Here is a 13,646-nt window from a genome sequence, read left to right on the forward strand (position 1 = left end):
TTTCTGTCCCCCCTCATCTTTCCTGCACCCTCCCTGTGTCTCTTTCACACGCAGTTGCCCCTACAACCTCCACCGTACGTTCCGAGTTCTTCAAGCCATGCCAAGACAGTCAGGAGATGGCCTTCTGTTTGAATGAGGGAGAGTGCTTCATCATCGAAACAGTGGCAGGTGTACACAGACACTGCAGGTGAGTGTGTGAGTGTGTGTTTGCGTGTGCGTGTGTGTGTGTCAGATTAAAGTGGTTTTCCATCTTTACCATTTATTCACTGAAAACAACTTTTTTTTAATGTTTTTTTTTTTTTTGGTCAGAGAAGCTACCACCCTTTTTAATCTACATGTACATAATAATGTGCATGATGACTAATTCATGTGCTTATGCAAAGATGACAAACACTGTGGTGACTGTGTGCACTGGATTGGCTGAATGCATGCTGAAAATCACTAAAATACAGAGCGCAAATTACTCCAGTGATGTGAGATGGAGTCATGCTGAACGATGTGGTCTATTTTGGACATCTTGGCACATTCGATAGCAGTTTGAAAAGTCAACATTTCAAGAGTATAATTAGAACGCTGATCCGCCTAGTTGGAATGTCTGAATGAGTTAACCTGAAGGGTTTGATGCGTCCAGCTTGTTCAAAGATGAGTGGCTTTGCTTGGAACGAATAATGTTTGGAACGCATGCTGTCTGTGGTGCTGCGAATAAAAGAGTCTGTCATTAATTTTGATATGGTCTGAACTGTTGAATGGTTTAAAGCTGCTTAGTGCAGAATTCCTCAAGGCAAGGACTGTAAGTAAGGTTTATAACCAGTTCCATTTTTTAAAAATAGTGCCAGAACCGTACCGCACTAAAATACACTTGACTAAGCGTCCATTCACAATGTTACGAAGGGTAGCACATGTTTAAAAGCAAAGGGAAAGCAGTGATGAGTGGAATGCAAAAACATGTGCCCTACGGTAAGTGTTCTTGGAATAATTGTGCAATGGCACCGCTACTGAATCTACAGTAAAATGAAGAACGTCTCTGATGAGCTATTTCTTTATAAATCAAAAACATGCAGCTTAGCCTGTGTAGTCCAATTTCTGAATGAATAACTCGGTTGAGATGATTCTTTTGAGCGAATCAAGGACAATTAGTACAACCAATGTTGTTAGATTCCCGAATAAATTATTCTGATAAGTTTGTTTGGTAACACTTTATTTTAGGGTCCAATTTTCACTATTAACTAGTTGCTTATTATATTTATATTACTAGGATATTGGCTGTTTATTAGTGCTTATAAAAGCACATATTAATGCCTTTTTTCTGCATGACCTTATTCTACATCCCTTTATCCTACCCAATACATAGACTTAACAACTACCATACTTAATTAGCAACTAATTAATAGTGAGAATTGGACTCTAAACTAAAGTGTTACCCAATATTGTGTTACTCCCTAAAAAGTTACTAGTTACTTTTTATGCATTACATTTATGAATTCCATTACATGTAAAGGCCGTTTCACACCAAAAGTAAACTGAATAAGCCTCAGACTGAGGGAAATGTAAATTCACACCTGTACAGTAGAGGGTGCACTTAAATAAACCTTTCAGTTGTGCTGCCATCAGCAATGAAAACACAACTGTGGTGTCTATCTAAAGTCATTTTTGCTTAATAGTTTTGAATTGGATCATCAAAGGTCAGCAGCAAAGATATTGGTTAATAAAGTGAGATTAAATATATTAACATATTCATTATTGCAGGTTTGCGTAATATTCTGAGTTTGCATTTCACAGTTTTTATTGATTTTGAGGAATACTGAATCTGGTTTTGTGCAAGTGAGATGAGTAAAGCAAGGTATGCTTACATTTTGTCTAGGTCTACAATAACATCATGTTCACACAGCGCACACAACGGCTCTGCGCTTTACCCTCTCAACATGGGGACAGGAGAGTGGTCAGTCAATACATGGGAGAACAAAGTAACTTGCATTACTTATTTGAAAAAGTAGCTCAGATATTTTCTTTAAAAGTAATGCTTACTTTACAAGGTACTAAAAAAAAGTAATCTGATTACTTAACTCGTTACTTGTAATGATGAGTTACCTCAACACTGTTTATTATTGAATCAAATGCATACAGGTTAAGACTGTGAGTTGTTGACTAGTTCATATGACCAGGGTGCGATTTGTGAAAAAAAACAGAGGGGGGGATGTTTTGAAACATTTTTATTCATAAAAATAAATCATGAGAACATGAACTTTTTCACTGCATTTGCAGGAATTGTACAATCTTTTTTCTTATTAACTCATGAAGTAGGCTAGCCTAACGCAATATTTTTACTCTAATAGCTTATCTTTCCCCACAATATTTCCATAGATCTGTGATCATGCAATAACGTTAACTTTACATCGCGATGCTGAGCTACAGTGAAATGATAGAAAAGACAGATGCATTATCTTTGTTAGCAATTCGCCCCATTCGCGTGAACTGGACGCGCGAATGAGGCTATAAGCCCTGCGCCGCGCTAAACGCATCATTCGCACCGCAGGACCTTTGGACGCGCGTTGTCTTTACATTGACTTAACATTGAAATCACTCGCGCCAGACGCTCAAGAGTGAGTGAGTAATCATTTTAAAATAAAATTGACTTTAATCAAACCACAGATCCGTGATAAGTTTTGTGATCCGTCTCTCCACTAGTGTAGTAGCACTGATCACTTTGAGGGGGGGGATACATTTATCCCCACCGGGGATACAAATAATTAAGCAGAGGCAGGGATACATTGACCAGAAAGGGGGAAATCCCACGCATCCCCCCGGCAAATCGCACCCTGCATATGACAATGTGTAGCTGACAAATCTAACACAGATTTTTCCATAGTATTGTATAAAAAATAAAATAATGATGTGTTACCGCATTGTTTGTTTGTTTAGTATTGTTCTAAGTAAATTGTTATGGTTGATTATTGTATTGCAACTATGGTTGCTCTAAAAATCATTAATAAGTCAAGTCACATTTATTCATACATTAATTCAATACAGATTGTTTCAAAGCAGCTTCACTTTAATAAAACAGGAAAATAACTGTTAAAGTCTGCGTGAACCGGAAGTTGCAAACGACTTTTCTCCAGTGTTGTGACGCATTTCCGAGTGAAACAGAATATTGAACAGAGGGCAGGGTTTTACTTCAGCGCTCCTCCTCTCCATCTCTCGCCCATAGCAGAGTAACGGTTTGAGGGTAGTGGTTAAGCGATTAACCAACCCAAGCTGTCAAGCCTATGTCATCAGAAAAAGAACCATTCCAGACCCGGAAGTAACTTTTCAGACTTTGATTAAAGATAACTTCGGCAAACAATTTTTTTCGTGTATTAGCTTGCACGGATTAATTGTTCACCACAAGACTAGTAATATCCGCTAACAAAGTAAATAGGGTTAATTTTGATTTCATGCCGACTTTAATGTTGTAAAATTTAGCATTTATTCAATTTAAGCTGTAAAGCAGCTCTACGGAAGATAATGGTGTCATTATTCAGCTCAATTTAGTTCAGTGTTGTTTCAGTTCAGTACAGTAACTGTCAATGTTGCAAAGTTCTTCAATTAGGAAACAAGTTCATTTCAGCTATAAGCAGCTCAACAGAAGGCATTGCTCAGCTTAATTCAGTTCAAATTTTGTTTTTATCCTATAGTGCAATTAAATTTTTTTATTTTAAATAAGTCTGTGTAAACAAAAATTTAGAATTGTTTTCAAATGTATTTATTATTGATATCACCTTAGCTTTTGGCTGTGGAACTGCATTTCTTTTTTCTTTTCAAATATGTATTTCTTAAATGTGCTTAAAGTATCATTAATAGAACCATTAAGGAACCCAAATCGGAAGCAGAATCATGTGACAATTCCCATTTTAGCTGTAAATCTGAGGGTGCTTTGCCATGAGCCATGCTGCAAAACTTGCAGTTGTGTAAGGATATACGTTTAGTGTTACGCCCTATCAGCGGATCTGTTTACTGCTCCCCGAGCCCCTTTTCATCTGACAGACCTGCCTGCTTCTCCTCCTCATTCAAATGTAATAATGTTTTTAAGTGTTTTTTATTTTATATTTATATTATATTTTATAAATAACCTCCACTACCTTAGGCTTAAGGCTTAACACAGGCTAATGTTCAGTATAGCAGCGTCCGGAAAATGTAATCAAGAGGTTTTACCCATATTATTGCAGTTATTTCTCACCCTCATTTTCTCTCTTTTTTTTCCATTTGGCCTTTTATCAATCCCACTAATGGGATTGTTGTTCCCAGTCATTGCCATGGTAACAGATCTTTGGTGTTTATTATATGCACACAGAGAATATAGAGCTGTGTCCAAGTGCTGCCATAATAAAAACTATTTATAATTTAATGTTCACAGCACAGAGAGGGTGCCTCCAATATCAGTCCTTTTTGCATTTGGAAATTGTTTTCCATCACCTTTATTACATCTATAAAGTGAACAGAGGTAATATGAAAGCTTGGTTTCTCATAATATTAGCTGCGGACGTTCATAATAAGTAAATGTGATATATTGTTGTATCTATTAATTAAAAGTTCGATTTTAAAGGGTGCTGTGTTATTTTATTACAGTTATGTCCCTGTAAATGTCTAGAATGATGGCAGAAAGAGTACTGGAGTAGCGAACTGTGGTGTTAGGATTAATAAACAGAATGTGTCTATTTCACATCCAGGAAAATCTGACAGGAGGGATTGTTCGATGCACTTCACTGAAGACAAATGATAAAGACGTACATGTATAATGCAAGAGTAGAATCTCGGAAACCCTGGTAGGGGTATTAAGGGATATGACTTGACTAAATGAATCATATTAATGATGACGATATCCTCTTTTTCAAGTTTCTTATCAAGCACTCTCTTTTCCGAGGAAGCAGTCGCGATTAAGCTGTCAGATCTCGACACACAGTGTTAATCCAGAAAGCTGTCTCCCCTCCTTTTCGCTGGCCTTAGGGAGGACCTGATGCACTCGTACCCTCTTTAACGCCCAAATAACATCTGAAAGAACAGGAACCAATTAAGACTAAATAATTATGGTGTGCATAAATACACCAATCTTCACTCATGAATACAAACATCCTACGCAAACTACCTTTAGCATTGTCTTGGCTACAGCAGAGACTGTGTAAAGAAGATTTAACCAATTGACCAAAGGAATGGGCAAAAAAGATGAATAATAAGTTTAATGTAGGCATGTGACGGTACTCAATTGTGGTATTGAATTGCATAAGCAGGTTGAAAAGATAAACAAACCTCAGTGTTGTTGTCCTCTAATAGAATAATCCAGAAGTGCCCAGAAGGGCGGCATCTTGGGAATGACATCAAGTATTTGGTGTTTAAAAAAACATTATGCACTCTTAGAAGAAAGGGTTCTATATAGAACCTTAAAGGGTTCTGTCAGGCACTTCATATATAGAACCTATTAAGGGTTCCCATCATGGGATCATTTTATGGATTTAGTTTTAATTATTATTATTTTATTTTATTTTATTTAAATTCAATTAAATAAACAGTTCGTAAACAAAGAAATGAAATAGCCTGTTGAGCATGAAAGTGTTTTACAATCATTTAAGGAATTTCTCCTTTTACCTTATTGGCATGAAGTGTTATAAGCTTTTCCGATTTTTTTTTATTCAGTATTGGAAAAAAAAAGGTTCAATAGGGTTCTATGTTTGATAACATGTAAATGCTGTTTTACGTGCTTTCTTCTCCAAGACAAGTGGGTGTCAGAAAGTTGCACAGAGTCTTTGTTTATGGGGGTTGTCGTGTACCCACTGCATTTCTCCTTTTCTAAGCAGCACCTACTGTCAGAGAGTTAATTTGCATTTTCATTCAGTCTGTCTGTGCCACTGATTGGTTGTGTTAAAAGTACAAAGATGAATGAGAATAAATAAAAGTGTCTTTAATGACAAGCTCATGAGAACAGATAGGAAAATCAAACTTACAACGTAACGTCAATGAGAACGGACCACGACTAATGGAGAACTGAGGGCTTATAAGCATGGACTTATAATCAAAGGGAACTAATGAGTTAATAAATTGGTCAACAGGTGAATTAAACAAGGCTAACAAAGTAACAAACTAGAAACCAGGTCGGTCAGAGGACAAGACAGACAGGCAAAAGAAAGCACACTCGTTACACTATGGGCCCTCCTGAAAAGTTATAGGTCCTCACGCCTTAAATAGTCCAAATGAGGTTGGAGGGTGGGGGTTCAGAAGGTGGGCGAGGAACTTGAGAGTGGCAAAACATAACCATAGGGGAGTGGAGGGTGTGAGGAGCCCAAGGGAAGCCAGGAGCAGGAGGAGCCAGATATTGAGCAAGAGGCCAGCCAGGACGAGGCCCCAGGGCAGAGTCGAAGACGGAGGAGCCATGGTGACGACGACTTGATGGAAAGCACCCTGGGGACGACCAACGGAGATGAAGCCACCAATGATGGAGACCCAGGTAAAGTCAATTACCCGAAGAGCCCACGCGACACCTTTGGTACTGGAGACGTGGTGGAGACGTGGTGGAGCCGCGGCGACGAGCATCCGAGGTGGAACCGAGGAACCTGAGGACAGAGGCGAAACCGGTGGGTCCGAGGACAAATGCGGGGCCAGGGGGATGGCGGAGCTACACGGAACCAAAGACTCAGGCAGGTCGACGTCTGACCAAGGCAGCGCCGGAGGGACGAGGGAGCCCGGTATAGCCATATGGCTGATGGTTTCCTATGGAACCAAGGGAGGGAGGAGCCAAGGTGTAGCCGATGTGTCAACAGGCCACGGTGGAGTGATGGGCTTAGAGGCAGAATCAGGGGATTCTCTTTTGTGGGCTGAGCTAGTGACTTGAGGCTATGTGGCGGATCCTCACATGGTGTTGGAGATGCAGAGGGGCTGAATGGAACAAGCAGAGGCAGAGCTTCAGAACTGGCTGTTAGAGGAGGCGGGAGAGGGAGGCTGGGAGGGAGCACAGGAGATTCACGGAACCAGATTCACTGGACGAACCAGCGGGGACAGGAGAAACAGGGTAATTACCTCCTCAAATAAGTCCATCAAATCCTCTAAATATCTTCCAGAGGGAAGGCCAAGCCGTTCCCCTTCCATCTTCCTCCAAGCCGTTGAATTCCACGGTCATTCCCTCTGTGACGCACAGTGATTTCGGCTCACGCACCTGCTCCGATTCTCTGAGGGGCGCAGGCTCTGGGGCGATGTCCTCTCCATTCCACTCTGTTGGATCAGGCTCATCGATCGTGGCAGGCCGGTCTCCCTTGTCTGCCGTGGGCTCTAAAACCATCTCTGTCGGGTTGCTTGCTGGTGGTGGATCGCTGATCTCTGGTGGTGCTGGAGTGGGGCAGATGATGTCATCCTCCGTGGGGCTGATTGTGTATGGCGAGTTGTTATTCACCAGCACCCACTCCACGAATGCAGCGAAATCTTCCCTGGGACCATCCACTGGAAGGCGTGCCTTGTACCTTGGTCAGGGTAGTACGTAAGGCACACCAGATGGATGAAATCCCATGTGATATTCCAGTGGACAGTCTTCCTGCTCTAGGCACAGAAGCTGGACGGCGGGTTGGTCCAAAGGGAATAATGAAAATCGAAAAGAAAAAAAAAAAAAAAAATTAAACTGTATCGGCCCATTCTTCTGTCACGGGTTGGTTGTGTTAAAAGCATTAAGTCGAAGGAGAATGAATAAAACAGTCTTTAATGACAAGGTCAGGAGACCAACATAACATCAATGAGAACGGACCACGACTAAGGGGGAACTGAGGGTATAAGCATGGACCAAACAAAGGCAACTAATGAGTCGGACAACAGTATAGTAATTGGACAACAGGTGAATTGAATAAGGCTAACAAAGGAACAAACTAGAAACCAGGTCAGAGGACAAGACTGACAGGCAAAACAAAGCATACTCATTGATTACAGTCTGCTGTTTTCAGACAAATCCAAAAATTGGACAGTGTGTTAACCAGTTGATCGAAATGAAGCTAATGTGTATTCCAAAAATTTAAACAGTTCAGATAATAAGGTATCTACTATTATTCACTGTGTTTAACAGTGCCCACAATAACAATACATTGCAATTGGTTACCGGATTATACCGCATTACTGTAAACCAGCACATCTTTAGTTTATTGGTAAGCAGCTCAATTTGTCAAGATAATGTAACCTAACACAAGCAAATTCTGTTGGCTCAGGAACATCATGTCAGGTGGCTAAATCTGAATGCAGACAGCATGCCTGCTGGTACTGTCCTTCCCTTTTGGCTGCTCAGCTGGTATAAAGGATGAACATCTGCGGATACTTCATTCTGGGTGTTTAAGTGGATTACTTCCATAGTGGACAGACAGTTCAGAGCTTGTTAACTGAAACATGCATGTTTAAACACAGACCCACATCTATTTGAATAAAAGGGCTTTCCTGTGTCAAGAATTTCATTCTGCGGATGTAGGAGAGGAGTGTTGTTCTGGTGATTTGATACCCCCTTAAATGTCAAACTCAGCAGCTTTGGAACAGAATGAGGAAGCTGAGACAAAAATGGAGGGATGGGAAAAGAGATGGACGTACGTGTATAGAAAGAGACAGGAAGGTTATGAAGTGCCGCTCACATAAAATCTTATTATGTTTTACTGAGTACTCTGGGTTTAACCGTACTTTAACTATTCCTTCAATTTATTGGCGTTCTTATTTATTTGTTGTCTGTTTTACCGTTGCTGTAGTTGTTATTGTATAGTGGCCATGATGGCAGATGGAGTGCTCTCTGAATTGAATTTGATTTGAATGGAGAGGACTGAGGGAGCGAGTGATAGAAAGAGACAAGGGGAAGGAGCATGGAGAGCCTGTTTTTCTCCCCTGAGTGAGACGAGAAGTCACAGAGAGAGCTCGGCGTAATTAATCATTCTAAGTGCACTAACAATGAGAGAAAAGGGGAATAAACATTCAATAATCACATCAGATGGGCGCAGTCGAACAGGCCTTTAAGAACCCCGGGTTGAAGGAGGTCAGCTTTTATGCTGCGGAGTACTAAGACACCAAAGGCAGCCACCTCTTCAGACCAAGCAAGGACATGTCCCTCAACTTCACGTTCATTCTACAACACACTATAAAGCAGAATTTAATGCAGTGCTTTATCCATGTGTGGCCCATAAAGTGGACACCTCTGCCTTGTGAGGGTCATTCTGATTATCTGTACAGAAATTATTGAACTGAGATTTTTAGCTCTAGGTATGACGTTGTACTGTGGCTGCCGTCGCATCAACCAAGTGGATGCTGCACACTGGTGGTGGTGGAGGAGAGACCCCGACATGATTGTAAAGCGCTTTGGGTGTACAATACATATGAAAGCGCTATATAAATGCCTCATTCTATTCTAGTCTTCTATTACAGGACACAACGGGTTTTTAAAATTGTATTTTAGCGTTTTATTGTTTTAATTAGAGGCTGAACGTGAATGTAATATCTCGATTATAGTGACCAAAATGATCACGGTTATCAACATGGTATTGTTATAATGTGCTGGAAATGTTAAAAAATTACCCATACACATGCCAAAGTAATTTCTATGTAAGTAAGTTTTATGTCGAAGACTTAACCAACAACATTGTTTTCATAAACATTGAAATAATAACATTATAAACAACGACAAACTAAAAATATTATCTACTAGAATGTATACAGTACATGTACTGTAGTAGGCTACACATTTTTTAATTATAAACCTCACATTTCAGCCTTTAAATCAGTTTTATGATAAGGAAATAAGAAAATGATAAGTATTTTATCCGCTCCATAAACAATTCTACGTAGGCTACCTTATTATTATGTTGAGATTTTTAGAATGCACATTAGCTTATTTTCCATTCACCAGTTGAAATTTGCAACATAAATTTGGTCCGATTTTAGCATTGATCTTAACATAAACGTAAGAATGTCTGAATGAACATGTAAATCCACTCTCTGACAGTAGGTGGCACTTATGGAACAGCAGAAATGTTTCCATGGTATTACCTCTGTTTACAAGGCAGATATAAACGCTACTTTATTAGGTATTACATGGAGGGAAGATGAAAAGCAAATGCCATCAAAACTTTTCTGAAGACTCTTTCATTCTTCACACAAAACGATACGCTGCGCCTGCGTGAAACTGCTAACTTTTCTTAATGTTGATAGTGTTTAAAATAACAATAATCAAATATGGTTAATGATAATTCAAATATGAAACGTAATACTAACTGTCTGGAATTTTTTATCATGGTTTATAGTCAAACCGGTAACCATTTCATCCCCAGTTTTAATTGAATTAAGTGCAGTGTTTTTTGAGAGACCAATGGCAGTTGTTCCAGATGCTTCCAGAGCCTTGCTTGGAAAGAAAGTCACTTTGGTAATAGAATAAACTTCTGTCTAACCCATTTTTCCTACAAACAAATAATGTGTGTCTATTTAAACTCGATTTATACAGAGATGGACATTGTAGGAAAACTGAGATTGACACTTTATGCTCCATAAAGCCACAGTCCACAATAAAACAAACAGTATTAAAAAAAATGTAAAATCGCGCGACCTCAGCCACACGTGTCGAAGGGATAATCACTGGCATGCGAGCAATATAAGAGCAAGAGAGATTAATAATAAATGTACGAGGAATGTAATCGCAATGCAGCTGTTTGTTTTAGATATGAAATGTATGGAAGCCGAACACCCCAGCTAATCCACTCTGCGTCAGTATAGTATGTTTTTTGCTAAAATAATACTTTGTGTAAATGAGGAGATGTTAATGTGTTTTAAAACCTCTGTAGACTAATATGACAGCTTGGGATATGCATATAGAGTAATAATCAAGGTTTCATATTTACATTTATGTATTTGACACATTTATCGCAAAGCCGCTTAAATTTTGCATCAGTGTTGAGGATGATTGCAACACTTTATATATAAAGAAATGGTTACAGAAGTTAATGTTTCCCACATTTGCACTAGCATTCTTGGGTTAAACATTATTACGATTTAAAAAATGTTTTGGCTATTTCTTCAGTCTTAGCACCTCCTTCAGAATTCATTGTAATACAAAAAAGCAGAATATAGTTTTTGAAATAGAAATATTTTGTAGTGTTATAAATGTCTTTACACTGTCATTTTTTATCAATTCAATGCACCCTTGCTCAAGAAAAGTATTCATTTATTTCAAAAACAAATCTTACAGACCCCAAATGACTGGTAGTGTATACATTTGTTTTTGAGATTAACAACTGTTCTAATTTTGTGCACATGCATATATATATATATACTTCAGAAAGGTGGTGTAATGTATAATACTCATGTATAATAAAACATTATAGCTATTTCCTAAGTAGCCTATAGTTAAACTGTTGGTGCTCACCCTGTTACAACCATCCATATCAGCTCATGCAATCCTTGGTGTTGTTAAAGCTATGCTTTAGCATTTGAGCTACAAAAACACTTTCAATCTGCCATTCATGATCCGTATCATTCCATATACGATTATTTGACACTCAGTCACATTATTTCGAGAAACGGGGGAAGTGGGCTGATGTGTCACAGTGATTTACTAGAAAAAATACAGACCTGTGAGCTACATTATAGGAATATAGTGAGCGGAGGGCTGTTTCTAACTGAGTTTGCACTCACTAAAAGTTCTGCGAATGACTGCAAGTTCATTAATTGTTTGGGCACTTGTTTAATGGCTCAGTGCATGTTTGCTTGTGACTCAAGGGCTTGACTGATGCATGTTGACATCATCGTTCACTCTAATTAATGCAATTCATGCGAGTCAATGGTATTGTCTCATCATCTCAGTGACTTTCGTAATTGGTGAAAAATCAACAATCAGCAAATACACCAGAAGCAAATTGAACTTTGAGATTTTTGTGCACACACTGTCAATTGCAAGAATTTCCTCTTGTATACAAAGTCACAGTAACAAATATGCAAACTCTGGTATAATTCCCGAGGTTCAGAGAGGTTTAACTTATATAATTGTTCTTCTAATCACACATTCATAATAGAGGCTAAGACTGCGAAGCAGAATAGAGAGTGAGATAGATAGTGAGAGAGGGGGAGAGAGAGAGGTGGATAGGAGAGGGAGATGCAAAATACTTTTTGACAAGGCGTCCCTTTCAAGTCTGAAGGTTTGATGTACTAATTGCATGCAAATATATGCAAACGAAACTGCTTGGTGCCCAAACCCTGACAGAATGTGTGAGACAGAATTGCAGTCTGAGGAGCGGAGTGTGTTGGCTAAAAATAAAGTAAAGAGGAAGTTGTGATTTCACATTAGCCTATTTGAACAAATACCGCATTTTAGGTACAAGGGCAGACAAGGGGACAGATAAAGAGCCCATCATCTGTGATTCCTCTCCTCCACCTATTCCATTTCTTGTAGCAACTGCCTTCCTGTTGTAGGTACTGTATAAAGGTTATATTCACTTATGTTTTGTTTTGGTTATGTTTAATTGGCTATGTTTACATGCAACCAAATAATCCAATAATGGTAATTGAAAACTGAAAATGCATGTGAAATTACGTAGAAATGGCGGAACGAGCTGCAGTTGTTAAATAGAAATGTCATAAATTACTTGTGTTATTCTAAAATTCTCTTACCACTCAACGTCTGTGAAGTGGAGCAGAACAACGTCCCATCATATCATGACTTCATACTCTCATCCACACTTTATTTTGGACGCGGGAAGGGGCGTTTTTACCATTTCATAAATAAAGCAAGTTCATGTGCTCGTCGTCTCCTAATCACGAGCCGAAATAGATACATTTTAAGTCTGCTTTATATCAAAGAAAAGAAGCTAGAAGAACAGTACAGCAGGAAACCGTATATTCGCGCAGTTTGCGCATGTCAAAAAAATTTATTCTGATCTTGTGACACATAACTCGCATCAATCCAATCACTTTATTTATTGTTTATCGGTTATAAATGCTACATTCTGATTCATCAATCTGAATTAATTAATTCCAATTGAAACAAATGGTGTGCATGTAGATAGCCACTGTGTTTTGGTTCTGTTTTCCCTGTTTGATTTGACCTATAGTTTCCCAATGTTGTATAGTTTCACCTGTTGCCTCATTAATGATCTCATTAGCTCTTTCGTTTGTTCTGTGTATTTGAGCCCTCAGTTTGAGTTAGTTCCCTGTCTGGTATTATTTTTGTTAACATGATTTGCTACTTGAGCTCCTATTGTTTCCTAAGTGTTTAATAAATAGTATTTTGAACACTAAAAAAACACTATTTAATTTAATTTAATAACCAGCAGCCATATCACCCTGTAGCCCAAGACTGGTTGTCCACTGAAGCTAAGCAGGGCTGAGCCTGGTTAGTACCTGGATGGGAGACTCCTGGGAAATCCATGTTGCTGCTGGTAGAGGTGTTAGTGAGGCTAGCAGGGGGCGCTCACCCTGTGGTCTGTGTGGGTCCTAACACCCCAGTATAGTGAAGGGGACACTATACTGCCAAAGAGAGCTGTCCTTCGGATGAGACATTAAACCGAGGTCCTGACTCTCTGTGGTCATTCAAAATCCCAGGATGTCTTTCGAAAAAGAGTAGGGGTGTAACCCCGGCATCCTGGCCAAAATATGCCCAGTGGCCTCTGTCCATCATGGCCTCCTAATCA

General features: G+C 39.2%; 1 protein-coding gene across 4 annotated transcripts in view; it reads left to right on the forward strand.

Annotated features, from left to right (window-relative positions):
- Positions 1-13,646, forward strand: part of nrg3b (neuregulin 3b) — a 136,966-nt gene that overhangs the window by 82,641 nt on the left and 40,679 nt on the right. For all 4 annotated transcript variants that reach the window (XR_013795576.1, XM_079594433.1, XM_079594431.1 and 1 more), the window contains exon 2: positions 55-187. Coding sequence is in view for 3 of the 4 variants with exons in the window: in XM_079594433.1 (XP_079450559.1) it covers positions 55-187 (133 nt within the window). In the remaining variant the exon portion in view is untranslated. The remainder of the gene's footprint in view (positions 1-54; positions 188-13,646) is intronic.

This window comes from Phoxinus phoxinus (assembly GCF_949152265.1).
Source record: "Phoxinus phoxinus genome assembly, chromosome: 21".
NCBI classification, from domain to species: domain Eukaryota; kingdom Metazoa; phylum Chordata; class Actinopteri; order Cypriniformes; family Leuciscidae; genus Phoxinus; species Phoxinus phoxinus.